The 16,100-nt window shown below is 45.9% G+C and overlaps 8 protein-coding genes across 8 annotated transcripts, besides 24 other annotated features; all 8 read left to right on the forward strand.

Moving 5' to 3' along the window:
- Positions 1–4,856: part of a sequence feature (heterozygous, Esmeraldo-like haplotype) that runs on past the window's edge.
- Positions 87–151: a sequence feature (GA-rich).
- Tc00.1047053506835.90 (hypothetical protein, conserved) lies at positions 169–2,040 on the forward strand (the record flags this gene model as incomplete). Its single annotated transcript, XM_808457.1, has 1 exon — positions 169–2,040. The coding sequence occupies one exon, from the start codon at positions 169–171 to the stop codon at positions 2,038–2,040; it is 1,872 nt and encodes a 623-aa protein (XP_813550.1).
- Positions 2,184–2,243: a sequence feature (A-rich).
- Positions 2,354–2,381: a microsatellite.
- Positions 2,864–2,909: a sequence feature (T-rich).
- Positions 2,932–3,001: a microsatellite.
- Tc00.1047053506835.99 (hypothetical protein, conserved) lies at positions 3,131–5,482 on the forward strand (the record flags this gene model as incomplete). The annotated part of the gene is made up of 1 exon (XM_808462.1): positions 3,131–5,482. One exon carries the CDS (start codon positions 3,131–3,133, stop codon positions 5,480–5,482), a length of 2,352 nt encoding a protein of 783 aa, XP_813555.1.
- Positions 3,868–3,945: a sequence feature (GA-rich).
- Positions 4,857–6,359: a sequence feature (haploid, non-Esmeraldo-like haplotype).
- Positions 5,518–5,573: a microsatellite.
- Positions 5,574–5,617: a microsatellite.
- Positions 5,776–5,877: a sequence feature (T-rich).
- Positions 5,932–8,136, forward strand: Tc00.1047053506835.110 (hypothetical protein, conserved; the record flags this gene model as incomplete). Its single annotated transcript, XM_808458.1, has 1 exon — positions 5,932–8,136. The coding sequence occupies one exon, from the start codon at positions 5,932–5,934 to the stop codon at positions 8,134–8,136; it is 2,205 nt and encodes a 734-aa protein (XP_813551.1).
- Positions 6,360–7,744: a sequence feature (areas not merged during assembly with more than two copies in the genome that could not be assigned to a particular haplotype).
- Positions 7,745–8,460: a sequence feature (haploid, non-Esmeraldo-like haplotype).
- Positions 8,313–8,342: a microsatellite.
- Positions 8,461–16,100: a sequence feature (heterozygous, Esmeraldo-like haplotype).
- Positions 8,473–8,545: a sequence feature (T-rich).
- Positions 8,833–8,868: a microsatellite.
- Positions 9,061–9,112: a microsatellite.
- Positions 9,476–9,531: a microsatellite.
- Positions 9,784–9,821: a sequence feature (AT_rich).
- Tc00.1047053506835.120 (DNA ligase I, putative) lies at positions 10,337–12,442 on the forward strand (the record flags this gene model as incomplete). The annotated part of the gene is made up of 1 exon (XM_808459.1): positions 10,337–12,442. The coding sequence occupies one exon, from the start codon at positions 10,337–10,339 to the stop codon at positions 12,440–12,442; it is 2,106 nt and encodes a 701-aa protein (XP_813552.1).
- Positions 12,535–12,582: a sequence feature (T-rich).
- Positions 12,694–13,176, forward strand: Tc00.1047053506835.131 (hypothetical protein, conserved; the record flags this gene model as incomplete). Its single annotated transcript, XM_808464.1, has 1 exon — positions 12,694–13,176. The coding sequence occupies one exon, from the start codon at positions 12,694–12,696 to the stop codon at positions 13,174–13,176; it is 483 nt and encodes a 160-aa protein (XP_813557.1).
- Positions 13,253–13,288: a microsatellite.
- Positions 13,364–14,608, forward strand: Tc00.1047053506835.140 (hypothetical protein, conserved; the record flags this gene model as incomplete). The annotated part of the gene is made up of 1 exon (XM_808460.1): positions 13,364–14,608. The coding sequence occupies one exon, from the start codon at positions 13,364–13,366 to the stop codon at positions 14,606–14,608; it is 1,245 nt and encodes a 414-aa protein (XP_813553.1).
- Positions 14,796–14,819: a microsatellite.
- Positions 14,902–15,276, forward strand: Tc00.1047053506835.150 (zinc-binding protein (Yippee), putative; the record flags this gene model as incomplete). Its single annotated transcript, XM_808461.1, has 1 exon — positions 14,902–15,276. One exon carries the CDS (start codon positions 14,902–14,904, stop codon positions 15,274–15,276), a length of 375 nt encoding a protein of 124 aa, XP_813554.1.
- Positions 15,579–15,643: a sequence feature (T-rich).
- Positions 15,684–16,100, forward strand: Tc00.1047053506835.159 (the record flags this gene model as incomplete). The annotated part of the gene is made up of 1 exon (XM_808463.1): positions 15,684–16,100. A coding segment is annotated over one exon (417 nt), but the record flags the coding sequence as incomplete, so codon positions are not given.

Here is a 16,100-nt window from a genome sequence, read left to right on the forward strand (position 1 = left end):
TGTTTGTGTTTGCTGGACGTTTTATTTTATCGTGCCTCTTCTTATTTCCGTTTGGAGGAATTGTTTATAAAGGTTCCTCCTGTTCGAAGAACGAAAGGGAAAAGGTAGAAGGAAAGGAAAGGAGAAAAAAAGAAAAAAAAAAAAGGAGGGGGCCCTGTAGTTCCGCGAATGTCTATTTGTGTCACTGCCACGCCGCGGCAGTTCTTGGAGGATGTGCTTTTTGGCGCCAATAACGAGGTGATCTCGATCAAAAACAAGGACTCTTCGCCGCTGGCGAGAGTGATGAGGGGAATGATTTTAAGCTCCATCAATGGTGCTCCCGTGGGAAGAGCGGATGATGAGCAGAGGAACAGGCGTAACATGGGAGGCGAATTGTTGCTTCTATTTGTTCCAGGAGCATCTGAGGAGCCGGACGAATTTGATCTCAACTCCGGCGACGATGAAGATAGCAGCTTCCACCAGCAGAAGGTTTCTATTGGAGTAGCCAACCATGAGGACGTATCAACATTTCCAAGGAGTACAGATGTGCTTTTAGACGCCGCGGAAAAGGCTGGACCTGGTAAGTGCATCATCATTATGAGCGAAGGGGTGAATCCCGGGTATGCTATTGGGGTCAGCGCCGAACGTGCATCGTGCACGGTCCTGTATATTAATGCTGTTGCTCGTCTAAAGACGCGGCAGAGTCTTGCTCAGACCGCTGAAATCTTTACAAAGTCTCTGCAGAAGGGCCTTTGGATTTACATTGAGCAGGCAACAAAGTCGATATCTCTCTTGAGGAAATTAGCGGAGTGCATCACGGAGGCTCAATTGGAGGGTACCATTCACAGTAAGGCGCGCGTTTTTCTTATGTGTGAGCCTCATCCACACTTCCCTGAGGCCCTACTTAAAGGGAGCGTGACATTGCGCAGTACTCTGCGTTGTGATGATGGAGAGGTGTACCTTGACAATGATTTGCTTGAAAGTCGAGTGGGAAACTCGGTGGTGAGGGGTGCGGCACAACCTGCTGTGGATGCGATGCCAGATATCAAGGGAGGACGACGGCGCGTTAAAATTTCTCACGAGGTAAGCATTGTTCCTTTGGAAAAAAACACATTTCTGGAGTTAAGTCAGAGCGCCAATCCTGCGTTGGAGCGAGAAACCGCAACTGGTGAGGGTATTACTCGTTTTGCGAAGTATATTTTTAGCGCAAATGAAAAGTTTATTTCTCTTTGCAAAGTTAAGGAAGGACGCTACGCTGTAGGTACAACGGGAGGATACGTTTTGATTTTGGATGTCGATGGCCTTCCTCTCATTCAGTTTCGACCGCATAAGGCATGTGTATGGGATGTTGCCTTCGCCTCCCCCTATGATTTTGCTACAGCCTGCGAGGATTGGACCAGCTCCATTTTTAATTATTCCTTGGCCGGTCAGGAGGTCTCAGCGACGTCTGTGCTCTCACTTCATGGTGATGTATTTGCGGTGACGTATGCCAACCCGGAGGATCCTCAAAGCGCCGTGTTATCTGGAGGACTACCTGCTAGCGTCTATGTGTTGCATTCGGATCGTCAGACAAGTTCTCTGATTCCCGTAGGGGTCTCTACACAAGCCATGCGTTCTACTCAACGGGGTTATGCGCTTATTGGGGGTGGCAATGGTGCCTGTTCCTTGATCGATCCCGTGAGCTGCAGTGTACTTGAAACAACAACTCGCCACCAGAGGAAGGTTCCAGCCGTGGCCAGTTTTGGATCCATGGCTGTAACTGGAGGGTTTGACAAAATGCTTCGAGTATGGGATGTGCGAAGTAGCCTTCGTATGGTAAACGAGAGGGCTATGGCAGAGGTTATTACCGCTGTTTCTATATCTGACAGGTACGTGGCGGCATGCAGTGGATCTGATCTTATTGTATGGGATTTGCGAAGGCTTGGAACCCCCTTGGCCACCAAACAGCGAGCATGGAAAGATCTCACGCGTGGGCTTATTATTGACGAGGACGTTGTCATCACTGCGTCTGCTGACGGGGTGGCACGGTTCTGGTCTGTTGGAGCGATGGGTAACGTGTGAGATGTTTCATAATGCTTGAGAACGAGGGTGTCATGCTGGCGCGGTCTTGAGTCCCAGTTGCTGCAGCGCGAAGGAATTCTTCTTGCGATAAACTTTTTCTCTCTCTCCTCCTTCTTCTCTTTCCGCAATTGAATCATAAGCAGAAAAGGAAAAAAAAAAAAAGAAGCAAAACCAAAAAAAAAAAAAAAAAGAAGAAACAAAAAGTTGTGTGTGGAGGGGTGGAGGGGAGAAGGAAAAAAAAAAGAGAGGAAAAAGAGCGTGTGAGTCAGAGGAGTTGAGAGCATCAGTGATGGGTCAAATAAAAAATAACATGAAGAAAAGAAGAAAAAAAAAAAAAAAAAGAGCGAGGCAATATAAATATACCAACAGCCGTGCCCGGTGTTTAAGTGGAACGATGATGCCGTTGTAGGGGATGCGGCGCTCATTAATATTTCAATTGACGTACTTTGCTACTATGAAGTCCTCGTAACGGTTGGGACGGGGCGTTGCATCAAGTGTGGGAAGACGAGGGTGGGGCAAATTGTGTCCCAGTTCATTTCCCACACTCACCTTTCTTGTGTTTTTCCTTTTTTTTTTTGCTTGCAGATCCTGAAGAAAAAACAACAACAAAAATATAAGAGAAAAGTGATAATAATAAGGAATATTAAAAGCAACAGGGCTTTTGAATGATTTTTTTTCTTCTTCTTACCCACTCTGTAAATATATAATCCTGAAACTACACCTGCATAGATTTATTTACTATCACACATGTGTTTGAGGACGTTGTGAGGGAGTTTGGCGCTACGGACGCCCAGCCGCTTTATGGCAAGAATGTTTGACAATATTTTATCTCTTCTTTTTTTTCCTTCTTTTTTTTTTTCTTGTTTATTCGTTGCAGTTCATTTTGGCGTGTTTTTTTTTTTTTTTTTTTTTTTTATGAATCCCTTTTTTTGTTGTTCTTTTTTTTTTTTTTTTTTTTTTTGGGCTCTGTTCTATGAGGCTTCACGTCTTGTTTTTTTTTTTTGTTTGTTTGTTTTATTTACTTTTTTAGTGTATTTTAAATGTTGGAAGCAGCACCCTCCACGCATGAGGCCGTTGACACCGCGGCGGTATGTTTGCAAAAAATATCCAATATCTGAAGCAACTTGAGGAAATGGGTCTGCAGTACAACTCCACGCATCCAATGACGGCAGAGACGGTGGAACATATTCTTATCACGGATAAATGGTGCTGTAAGACATGTGGCATGACGGAGCTGCGAACATGTCCCGACACCGGTAAGCCCCACCGACGACGAATGGTGCGTGTAGCGCAGGAAATTCTCCGCCTCATTGGCTCCAGAACGGGACAACTTGTTGTGCGGCCGCCAAATTTATCAGCGAGTTTGAATGGAAGGTCACGGCTTCGTAGTCTGCGCCGTGTCACGATGAACCCGCAAGCACTTCTTCTTGCCTACTACTACGCTCTATTGCCTAGTAACGAGGTGGACGGGCTTGTTTCTGAGTGTGCCCAACAGTTGGTGGAGTTGCTGGAACAGTTAAAGGTATATGGAGCGCAGACGAATGTGGATGAAGAATATGCCACTGCCCTTCTCTCCTCCGCATCGCTCACGTGGCAGGAATACAACAAAAAATTTACAGAAGATCTCCGTTCTCTCAGGGGCGCTGATCGCCGCGCGTGTCAAGAAGTCATCGTGAATGGAACGAAAGAGGCGTACGTGGCAGCCGCGCGCGAACTTCGAAAAACTCCTTCCAGCGAAGAACTTCAAGCATTTGTTGGTATGCTACGTGACCGCCTGTCGCGTCTGATGCCACGGGAGGGTCTGGAAGAGATGGAGGCGACCATGAGAGAAGAACAGCAAGAGCAAGAAGAAACTCAAGGAGAGAAGGGGAAAGAGGAAAAGGAGGAGGGAGAGAGGGAAAAGAACGTCAAATTTCAGTCCTCAAAACCACAGCTCACTGCACCAACATTGCTTTCTGAGGGAAACACGAGCGGTTCTGAGACGGAGGCGCCCCCACCTACTATTATGGGGCCAGAGATACCACCCGATTGGTATGTGGACGAACACGGCCGTTCCCGGCCAATACAAGAAGATTCCATTCGCAGGCGTCGTGAGATGTATCTTCGTCTTGAATTTCGTGCCGTCAAGGCATACGAAACCGTGATCACCGTGCCGGAACAGAAGAGTGACCCGTTACAAGAGCAGTTGGTTTCCTCCATGAACGAGGCACAGTTGGCGATTCTTGCGGAGCAATGCAATCAAAATCCTCCTGATCTTCAAAATGTTCATCGGTTTTTAAAACTTATTATTGAGGGGCTTTTGAACGCCCTTCCGCGACGAGTTCGTTCCCGAGCAGAGCAGGAGATAAGGGATGTGCTGGATTGGAGGATTGTGCGTCGTTCTGTAATGGGAAGTCCAGGAAATATTGCGGCTCTTATGCGCTACGTGATGGGGAAGGTTGCGGAATATGGTGCCCCAGCCAAGGCGGAGGAGACCCTTAAACTCGCAGAAGATATGAGGAAAGACCTTGAAACATGCACCCCAGACCTCGGTACGGCGGTGGCTAATGCATTCCGGCTCATGTTTACTTCTATACGTCAGCTGCATGAGGACATTGCACAATATTCACTGTTATTTATATCTCAACAATTACGCGGCAATGCCGTTACTTATATTCGGGAATTTATAACCGAATGTTTGCCAAAGGTAGATCAGTGGGAGAGTTCACTAACTTTTATTCGACGCTACTTGAATGATGAGCGTGTGAAGGCTTGGGCGAATTCGTCTGTTGCTATTTCAGCGACTGCGGTGACTGAGGCGGAACGGAAACTTCGAGGGGCCCTGCTGTACGGTTTTTTGGACATAATGCGAAGCGGCGGCCTTCAGGTGAATGATCGGTGGCACGATTATCCGACGGAATGTTTTTACTTTGAAAAGAAGGTTGTGTTTTTTGCCGCCAACACGGTGCAGGAGAACAGCTTACTGCTTCTTTTATCTGGCAGTATTGCGACGGTACTTCGTGACAAGGGGGTTGATTCGAGAGTTGTCAGCGATATTTTGAAACAATTGCACGACAAGTTTCGGCTTCTCTTTTCGGAGCAACTCACTCTATCCAGCTTGAAGTGCTCCGTGACGAGTTTGGTCAACGAGGCGTTGACACAAAGACAGACGCTCTCCGCCTTGACGGAAAGCGAGGTCACACAACTGGATGGCATTGTGGAAAAGATGACAAACACAACTGGAAGCCTTTACGTTGTATTTGAGAAGCGAGTTCTTTCCTTCATTGAGGGAATTCTTGCTCACGGCCAAAGCGACCCAGCACCCTTGGGCCTCGTGACAGACTCGCTCCGTCGCCTGACTGCTCTTCTGCAACATGTACTTGCCTTCAATTGGGAGCTATATCAACCCTTCTACAGGGAAATGCTTTTGCTCATCACGCAAGAAGATGCTGTTAGTTCATGAAAAGGGGTAATACGGATACAGATACTCTGCAAATGTTTATTGTTTTGCTTTATCTTTTTTTTTTTTTCTTCTATATTTTTCTTCTTTTCCTTTATTATTATTATTATTATTATTATTATTATTATTATTATTATTTAGTTGTTTTCACTGCTATTGCACTGTGTTTTCTTTCTTCCTCTCTTTTTCTTATTCTCTGTGTGCTTCACCATCTTCATCATATTTTTTTTTTTTTTTTTTTGTTGTTGCTTTGTTGGGTTTCCCGTATATTGACGCCAGAAAGGGTTTTACGGAAGTTTCTTTCTTTCTTTTTTTTTTTGCTTTTTCTTTCTTTTTCTTCTTTTTTTTTTTTTAGTTTTTTTTCTTTTTTTTTTTTTTTTTTTTTTCTACTTCTTTTTGTTCTTGATTCTTTGTTTGTTTGTTTGGAGGGTTCGAGGCACTCCCGCGGAAAAATGTACCCACGCCAGGACGATGTGAGTCTTTTGCAACGTTACATCAACGATAACAAGCTGGAGGAGAAGGGTGTTCCACTAACCGAGCTGCGGCGACTAGAGGGTACGGGCCAGGTGATGCTGGGTGTTGATGGCACGAAAATCATTGACCTCATCACCCAAGCCGTGAGGGAGAAGGAAAAGATGGCCATCTACACCTATACAACCCCGTTTACGGTATATGATAAAATCACGGATGTCTGCAAGACACTCCGGTCTCTTAAAAATTGCACTCCTGTGTTGGTGTTCAATGGCATTCCGTTTTATCCGGACCCATCTGATGATAATTGTCGCGAAAAAAATATGGTGCCTCCTGATGTAGCCGCCCTTAACGGTACTGACAGTTCCAGACTCTGTAATATGCACTCGATGCGAGCGGTGGACATACAAAAGAAGTCATCGTCGCGTTTCTTTGTAGAGGAGGATGTAGAAAATCAAATTGTGAAGCTTTTTCGATCTGAATTTAAGGACACCATGCGAGCGCCCTACCTTGCTTGGGCTCAGTTGTCTGCCTTTTGTCACCCTAAAAACCGCCATATATCGGAGGTGTACGGTTGTCTGGAACTTCTTGCTTTTCCAGGAATTGATCGGGTCATCACAAACATAAATGTGATGAAGGGGACTGTCGATATGGTACGTAAATCCCGTCTCTTAGAGTTGCTGCGGATAAGTGAGGATGATTTGGGAAGCCTGATTGTGGTTGACAGCCGAAACAGAGTAATGAGGACCGTTGGACCGAAGTTTTCCAGCTTTGATGATATGTGCAAAAAAATTACACGTGTCAATGATTTGTCTCTCGGTGCTTCTTATGTGCATCAGCTCCATCAAGAGGCTATGCATCTCTCTGAACAAGCTCGCAACCGCACTTTAAATCTGAAGAGCGCCGTACTTCGTAACCTCGCTGCTTTGGGGTGCCCAGTACTAACCCTGGTTCCCCCTTACTGTACTTTGTTAACTCGGCTATATGAATCGCGTCGGCAACTACCGATTGATCCCAAGATGGTCATGGGGTGTCCTCTTCCACCTGTTATGTACTACATGTTTACAGCTGGTCTTTTGTCACCCAGCCTTTTCGGTGCATTGTGTCAGGGGAGTTTGGTGGATGACTGGCCACTTGTGGATTCTATCAAGTACCGTGATGTGGCTGAAACCGTTTTACCACTTCGAGTTCAAACACTCCATCAACTCGCTGCATCTCTGCGTATGTCTGATTTTGGGATGACATGGTTTCGCCGCTACAACGCCTTTCTCTCTCGTGTGAGTAAAGTCCACGCCCCTCCGGAGATTGGGCTTGATTCTTGGAATTTAGCAGGTGAGACCATTTCTGAAAATCTTTTTCTGGTGGATGTTATGGAATTTTCGCACTTGGCAGTTTCATCTCGGCATATTATTTACGAAACGGCGGAGGAGACCTGTGCAGCCGTTCTGCTTCAATCCCTAGACCTTCTTGGCTACCTAACTCATGAGACCCGTGACGACGGCGAGGATGTTCAAGTGAGTGAGCCATCTCCTTTTGGTCGGGCTCTAAAGTTATGCGGCGTACCAACACTCAGCGAGTATGTTGTTCTTCTTATCGAGCTTTCTCGCACGGGCGCGATCACAACGGAACAGTTCCGAATGACCTCGGAGGAAATAATACCACGGGATATTCCTCCCGAGATTGTTCTCGCTAGTCGCATTCTATCCATCATTCCACTAAATGTCTCATCTTCCTGGAGTGGCCCAATTGATCCTGAACTAGCCGCATTCAGCATGATTTCACGCATGATATCTCGATCGATTCGTCATCTTCTGGAAGCGATGCTGGCGATAATCTTTTATCAGGGAAGGACTTTAGTGCCACTGCATAGAATATGTGCTATTCAACAAGCCTTACCCTTTTCCACGCCTGTAGAATTTGGCGGTGGCGTGCTGATTGAGTATGTCCTGATGAAGGAGAAGTGTACGCTGAGCGATATTGAAGCGGCCTTCCCGGAGTGCAACTATCTACGGCACGATCTTGCCACATTGTTTTACTTCTGGGAGCTCGCGGTGTGCGTTCTGAACTCAATCGCATGCAAAGACGTTCCGCTTGATGTGGGTTGCCTACACAAGGCCAACGAGCGGATGAAGGAGTTGCAGAGGAATCTTGATATTAACACGGGTGTAAGGGAAACCTACTACTGAGCTTATGAAGTGTAAATGCGGCACACAGCCCCCCTCTTTCTCTCCCTCCCTCTCCCACTAAAAATTTCTATTATTACCACACATACTTCCTCCATCTCTTTTTCTAGATTTTTATTATTGTTGTTGGCACTGTTTGTGTGTGTCCCTTCTGCCCCTTCTACTTCTGCTTGTACGTGTATATGTATATATGTATATATATACATATAAGATCCATTGATGGGCACGTGTGCGCGTTTGTGTACAAGCGGATGTTTGGAGGCAAGGGAGAGTGAAGGAAATGGATGGGCGAAATAAATGGGGGCATGGGTGAAAGAAAGATGTGTGCAATTAAAAAAATTCTTTTTTTTTTTTTTTTTTTACTTGCATGCTTTAATTTTATGATTTTTTTTTTTTTTTTTTCCTTCTTTTTAGTTTTCTTCACGGTTGTGACTCGTTGGGGCGACTGTTTGGGGGAAGGCGGGCGGTTGGGTCGTCCTCGTGATGTGCGGACAGTGGAGGAATTTCCCGGCAAGAAAAAAAAAGGAGAGCGGAGGCGCGCGGTGCAGGAAAACCAAAAAAAAAGATAATACGGGGATATTAATACAAAAAACAAACAAATAAAAAAAAAACAAATGCGAACTGAAAGGGAGGGGCGAAGAAGAGAGAGCGAGAGGCAACGTGTCAGATGTTGTGAAGCAGCAGCAATGTGGTCCCCCCTTTTTTTTTCCTTTTTTTTTTTTTTTTCTCTGTTTTCTCGGACTGGACTTGGGGAAGAGGAGAGGGGGAGGGCTCTGTGTGAGTGTGAGTATGTGTGGTTTACTACGAAAGAAAACTGTGGGGGCGGGAATCAAGGCGGCGGCAGCGCTTCTTGCAGGGCGAAGCCGGCAAGCAGAGGGAGAGACACGAAGGCAACAAGGAAAAGGGAGAGCAAAGGGGTTTACATTAATATATAAAATATAATATATATATATATATTTATATACGTATACATATTTATTGGGGAGAAAGCAATTGGTGTGGCGTTTATTTCCCTTCTTTGCGTAGGCTCTTTCTTCACGCACAAACACACACAGACACAAAGAAATACATACATGTACAGTCATGTGGTGTGTATTTTGTGTCTGCGCGGGAACCGAAAAGATGGCGGGCGACCGAGAGAAATGTGAAGATAAGCGGCAGGAAAAGAACGGGACGCGAGGAAAACAGACTTTTTGCGCGTGCCTGGGGGTGGTGTCCCGCAATCTCCATGTGTGTATGCGCATGTAGAATTGTCTTGTTCATTTAATCAAAGGAAACGGTAACAAAGACGTAAATCAGGCGACGGGAGGAGGCAATTTAAACTGACGAAAGTGAGGGAGGCAAAAAAAAAAAAAAAAAAAGAAAAAAAAACAACAACAAAAGGAAAAAAAAAAAGAATAACTCAATCGGAGTGTGGGGACAAAACAGAAATTTGAGAAGTAAAAAGAGAGAGGGGAGGAAGAGGAAAAGAAGAGCAAAATGGCATCTTTTTATTTGATTTTTTGCTTCCCCCACCCCTAACCGTTTACGCGGTGGTACGGTTGGCAGGGGGGAATGGAGGAGGGATGATCATAGAGAAAAACGCCTGTTTTGATTTGTGCATTTACGATTGTGTGCCTTTAGTGCCCTTTTTCTTTTTTTCTCGACCAGAAAAAAAAAAAAAAAAAAGGAATATATATTTTTATATAGAAGAAAAAGATTGCGCTTCAATCCCTGTTTCTTTTTTTTTTTTTATGTTTAATTTTTCTCCTCTTCATCTATTACGGGGCCATGATATATCTAAAGATATGACTATCTCTCTTTCTTATTTATATTTTAAACAGGACGCATACACAGTTGTGAGGGGTCGGATTTGGTGGCTCTTCACACACCGCACATAATGACCATCGCAACATCTGAGTTGCAGGCCGTGGATTTTTGCGTGTGACGTGCCACTGGTCTTCTCGGAACGGATGGATGAATAGGGGGAGGAGATGGAAGGAAGGAAGGAGCGAGAAAGGGTTTTTGGGATTGTCGCTTCCACCTTGGTATTGGCTGTTGTTGCTTCTACTTTATAAATATATATATCCGTTAAGTGATCTTTTTCTTTTTTTCTTTTTTTTTTGTTTGGCTTTCCCGTGGGTTTGCTGTGCCATGTAGGTCCCTATTGGTAGGGCGCGCTGACACTTTATTTTTATTTTTTGGCACGAAACGGTCTGTTTTGATGCGGGCTGAAGCTCAGGAAGGGAATTCGGTGCGGCTTAAGAGGGCGCGAGAGGATTTCGACTGCGGCAAGGGCATAGTCGACGATGTGGCGTTGGAGGATATTTTTGCCGGGCCGACCAGCATGGCAAAGGTGTTTTTGAAAGCCTCTTTTGATCCTTACGTGAACTATGAGTCGGTGTGGCCTCGTCCCCTTCCTGGTGTGAGGGAAATTGTGCCGTATGCCGCGGTTGCCGACACGCTGGCCGATATCAGTGCCGAGAGCTCCCGACTAGAGTGTATTAAATGCCTTACGAATCTTTTTCTTGCCGTAATTCAGCGTAGCCCATCGGACCTGGTCTCCGTTATTTACCTCGTTATCAATAAGCAGGGTCCTGCACACGAAGGCATTGAGCTTGGAGTGGGTGATGCATTGCTGGTGAAGGTCATTGCAGAGTGCTGTGGTGTCACGGAGGCTTACATCAAGGATGCATATAGACAAACAGGTGATTTGGCGGAAGTGGCTCAAGACAAGAAACGTCAACAATCCACTCTCGTTAAGCCCAAGCGTCTTTCAGCAGCTGACGTGTTTAAGGCGTTGCGTGACATTGCTCTTATGAGCGGGAAGGAGGCCTCTCGACGACGTGCCGATGTGATGAAGAGACTTCTTCGTGACGCGGTTGGACCGGAGGTAAATCTTATCGTACGGGCCTTGCAACAGAAAATGCGTGTTGGGTTGGCTGAATCCTCTGCGCTCGCAGCAATTGGTTACGCCTTTGCATTGCATCATATCGGACTAACGGAGGTTGTGAAGTTCACACCTGAACAGCTACAACGAGAGCTAAATATTGGGTCGGACAATTTTGCACGTATATACCACGAGGTTCCAAGTTTTGAAATTGTTGTTGGGGCCATGCTGAAGCATGGGTTTAATGTGATTGTTCCGTCATCCCCGGAAGGGAGGGCCCACGCAGCGGAACTTTCTATTCGCCCGGGTATTCCAGTGAAGCCGCAACTTGCGCACCCCACAAGTGGGATAAATGCCATATTGGAGCGGTTTCAGGGTAAGGCTTTCACGTCGGAGTACAAATATGATGGTGAACGGGCTCAAATTCACTATTCAAAGGAAAAGGGGTATCAGATCTTCTCGCGCAATGCCGAAACGCACACTGGAAAGTACCCAGATATTATCGCCATGCTTCCTCGTGTTTTTTCAACGGAGGCGGTGGAGTCTTTTATTATAGATTCAGAAGTGGTGGCAGTCAATAAAGAGACGGGAGCTCTGCAGGCATTTCAGGTTCTACAGCATCGAGGACGGAAAAACGTGTCTTTTGAGAGTGTCACAATTCCTGTGTGTGTGTTTGCCTTTGATATTTTGTATTTTAATGGCTCGCCACAAATGACAAAACCGCTGTTGGAACGGCGCCAAGTATTATACTCTTATTTTACCCCTATTCATGCAGCGTTTCAGTTCGCTGAACATTTGGATGGCACAGATGTGGAGGAAATCCAGTCGTTTCTTGACAGGTCAATCAAGGACGGTTGTGAAGGACTTATGGTTAAAACATTAAAGGAAGAGGCGGCGTACACCCCGGCGAAGCGTTCTTACTGCTGGCTAAAACTTAAAAAGGACTACATGGATGGCGTAACGGATACGCTCGATCTTGTGCCCATTGGTGCCTACTATGGTAAAGGAAAGCGGACGGGTGTATTTGGTGGATTCTTGCTTGCCTGTTACAATAGTGACAGTGACGAGTTTCAAAGTATCTGCAAGATTGGTAGTGGATTTTTGGACGAGCAGCTGGAAAGTCTCACGCAAGCTCTTCAGTCATTCGTTCTCAAGGAGCAGCCACGGTATTATCGAGCTGAGGAAAAGCCGGATGTCTGGTTAGAGGCCTCAAATGTATGGGAAGTGAAGGCAGCAGATCTTTCTATCTCTCCAGTTCACTTTGCCGCATACGGAATTGTGGATCCATCGAAGGGGATCGCACTTCGTTTTCCGCGCTTTGTGCGTGTGCGAGAGGACAAAAAGGCCAATGAGGCAACCTTTGCTACGCAGATTGCTGCAATGTACACTGCTCAGTCTTTGTCCCGAAAAAATTACGAGGAATACGATGAAGAAACATAGAGGGAATAGACGGATAAGGTATATCGTAAGTAACTGGGATATTAACTTTGCCGAGGGACCAGTCTTTTACCACGTGTGGTGTGGTGTCGTCATTTTTTTCTAATTGTTTCCTTTTTTTTTTTTTTTTTTGTCTGTTATTTACAAATTTACACGTGCAAATTAAGTTTTTGTGCAATGAATATTCATTTGAGTTTTTTTTTTTTTTCTTGTCGCACAGGCAGTACAGTGCGAGGAAGGGGGAGAGATTTCTCATGGGAGGGTCATTGCGTGTTTTGACAGACCATTTAGCCTGCGATGAGGGTTGGGAACAAAAGTTTTGGCTTTGGAGGAGGCGTAAGAGACGGCGGGTTTCGAATGTGGACGATGACTGTGGTGTGACGACGGTGGGTATGGATGAGGAGGGAGAGGAGGATAGGACGATGGTGGACCCTGAGGCTCAAAGTTTATTTCGGTTGCGAGTTGTAGGAACAGACGGTGTTGCGTCGATTCCGCTCTTTCGTTCCGCTTTGTGCGGCCCTGCTGTTGAGGACACGTATGCTTGTCACTATCACCTGTATCCTTCCGTTTCTCCGGGCGATGCTCACGGCACGGCATTGTGTTGGTCCTTGCGGAGGTCGTCGCTAAAGATCCACGCCCTGATGTGTCTTGGGCGTGTGGCAAACAGCTGCCGCAAGGAAATGGTTTTGTTTGATGATGACATTGGCGTCTTGTTGTCGTACACAACCACACCTTGAAATTAAAGCAATGGTTGAGAGGAGAAAACAAAATAAAAAAAGAGAGGGTGTGAGGGGAGGGGGTGGAGCGACTAACTTTTTATTTTTATTTTTTTTCTTTTTTTTTTTTTTTATATGTATGGGTTTAATCTCTGGTGAGGTTGCGTTTTTCTTTGTGGGGGAACGGAAGGAGGAAGGAATTAAGAGAATGGATGACACGACAATTGTGGAGTTAGAGCGAAGACTTGACGAGCTCAAGAAGGTCAAGGTGTTTGACGAGAAAGTGAGGGAAGGCGTTGGTAGCCTCATTGCGTCCATGCCTAATCCAGATGAGGAGAGGGATCCCGAGAAGAAAGTCCGGCTTCTCCTCTTGAGGTGTAAGGCGCTCACGCTCTTGCCCACTTACTCCATGGAGGCAGAGCAGGGCTGCGGTGCAGCGCTTAAGCTTTGTCATGACAGACCCGAATTGTGGGTACTCCTCAGCGAGTGCCTTACACGCCGCAAGGCGACTCGAGAAGCGTGTGATGCCCTGGATAATGCCCTGCGCATAGATGCTCAAAATATGGACGCCTTGTGTCAATACAGTAGACTTCTAAGGAGTCTTTCCAGCGATTCCAAACTGACACCGGCGGAACGTCTTCGACACTTAAATGAGTCCGTGGCATGTGCTAAGGCAGCAGCAGCTGCCTGCCCCACAAGTACAGATGGTTGGCACTGTTATTCGATTGCGTTACTTTCAAAGGCCCTTTCAAACGGTGTTGAGATTGCTGGGGCGCAAAGGGCTTTGCAGGCTATGCGACAAGCAGCGCTGATTTCTCCAGAGGATCCCGATGTACGGTTTAACAAAGGTGCTATTGAAGGTCTTTTGGGTCATTTTGGTAATGCAGCCTGTGACTTCCTTGCTGCGTATGAAGTGGATCAAAAGCGCTTGAAGGGGACGAGGCAAATGCTGGAAAATCACCTCACTGTTCTCCGACGTGCCGAGTCGCAGATAACGACTTCACGCCAGACTGGGAAACGACCTTTTGCATCACTGCTGGCCAAGTTGCCTTCATTTCCTGATGCTGTAACGATAAACGCCATTTTAAATGGATCCGTCACGTCTCCGTGTCACGTAACAGTTGGGGTGGTTGACATTCTGAGTGAAAATTCAATGGAACCTTTGGTTGTGCTCGCAGCAGAAAAATCAGGTGAGTTCCTCCTTTTACTATTTTATGGGTTAGTGCGAGGAGCTATAAAAGTTAACAATTCAATTATTTCTTTGTCGTTTCCGGAATGCACTCCTGTTCGTGTCATGCACGAGGTGCCAGATATCCCTTTTTTGGAAGCTAGGGCTCACAAATCGACGTATACGCAGATCTTCGTTGATTTTAAAACGACACTTCTCAATGGAGAGCCAATTCCATCGCGTATGCTTGTTTCTCCCAAGCTCTCTTCGCGACTTTTTGTGTGATCTTTCTCTGTGTGTGGGTGATTCACCATGGCATAGCCCTGTAAGAGGGTGAGGTTTGGATGCGTCCCTTTTTCTTTATCTCCTTTTTTTTTTTTCTTTTGTGTGTGTAATGTATGACCCTGTCCATCTATGCTGGGTTTGAGCGAATGATATTGGCTTCGTGTTTTGCAACCATCAATTACATCCCATTATTATTGTTATTATTATTATTTTGAGGCATATATATATATACATACATATAGTCTTTTTTTTGGTGTGTATCAATAGGGTTAAATATTGGTGATCGCACTTTGATGGCACGTCGCCTACGTGTGCGTTTTACTGCAAAAGACGGTTACGGCTGTGGACGATGCAGTGCGTATCTTTGTGATACCGGCGATGTCATCTCCCGCACCTTTCATGGCAAGCATGGAAAGGCCTATCTGGTGAGCCGCTGCTTTAATTACTACTTTGGTCCCCAGGAGGAGAAGGAACTGATAACGGGTGCCCACATTGTGCGCGATGTCTTTTGTTCCTGCTGCGATCGCTATATTGGCTGGACGTACGATTTTGCTCACGTGGAGAAGGAGCGGTACAAGGTAAATCGTTTTGTGCTGGAGCGTCAGCTCTTGCGAGCCATCAAAGCAGATGCAACAACCGGGTTGTCTGCCCCAAGTGACCAAAACTAGTAGTTGTGAATGGCCTTGATGCAGCGTGCACTTTCGTTGTCATTATTATTACTATTTTAATGGAAGCGTGCCGCTTTACTTCTATTTTTATAGTTGAGATTCTGACTACCCGATTATTGCCGTGCTTATGTTGGTGATATGTTTGCTTATTTCAGTACGTGGGGACTTAGTCTTTTTCTGCAGAAGCCCCCAAAGAGAGTCTCCCTCTGTGTTCCTCCACGGCGTTTGTGTGTCATTCATTTCAGGGTGTGCCCTCAAACTCTTCTTCCCTTCTCATGCTACTACTCTTCTTTTTAAGAAAATTTTTTTTTAGTTTTTTTTTTTTTTTTTCCTTTGTGTCCTCTTTTTTCTTTTTTTTTTTTCTTTTACAGACGAGGAGGGGAGCAACGCTGCGTCCCCGTCGGGTTATGTCGAAGGTGTCGCTGATAAAAGAGGACGGCAAAAGTATTCTTAACGGAACTTTGATTGGAGGGCGTTTTCGCCTTATTGAAAGGTTGGGCGGAGGCTCTTTTGGTGAAGTATACACGGGCGTGCACGTCCATAGTGGCATACATGTTGCTGTCAAGATTGAGGCGCCAAGGAAGCACAGCCGTGCCATGTTAGAGTACCGAATATACAGCGAATTCAATGAATGTGCGGTGGCTGTGGGCTTCCCTCAGGTGTACTTTGCAGGTCGGGTGGGGGGTTACAATGTGATCGTGATGGATTTACTGGGGCCCAACCTCGAGCAAATGTTTAGCATCTGTGGCCGGGATTTTGGGGTAAAGACGGTCTGCATGATAGGCATACAGATCATACAGCGAATTCAGTGTATGCACTCCATG

This window comes from Trypanosoma cruzi, genomic scaffold (genome assembly GCF_000209065.1).
Source record: "Trypanosoma cruzi strain CL Brener 1047053516755 genomic scaffold, whole genome shotgun sequence".
Lineage (NCBI taxonomy): Eukaryota > Euglenozoa > Kinetoplastea > Trypanosomatida > Trypanosomatidae > Trypanosoma > Trypanosoma cruzi.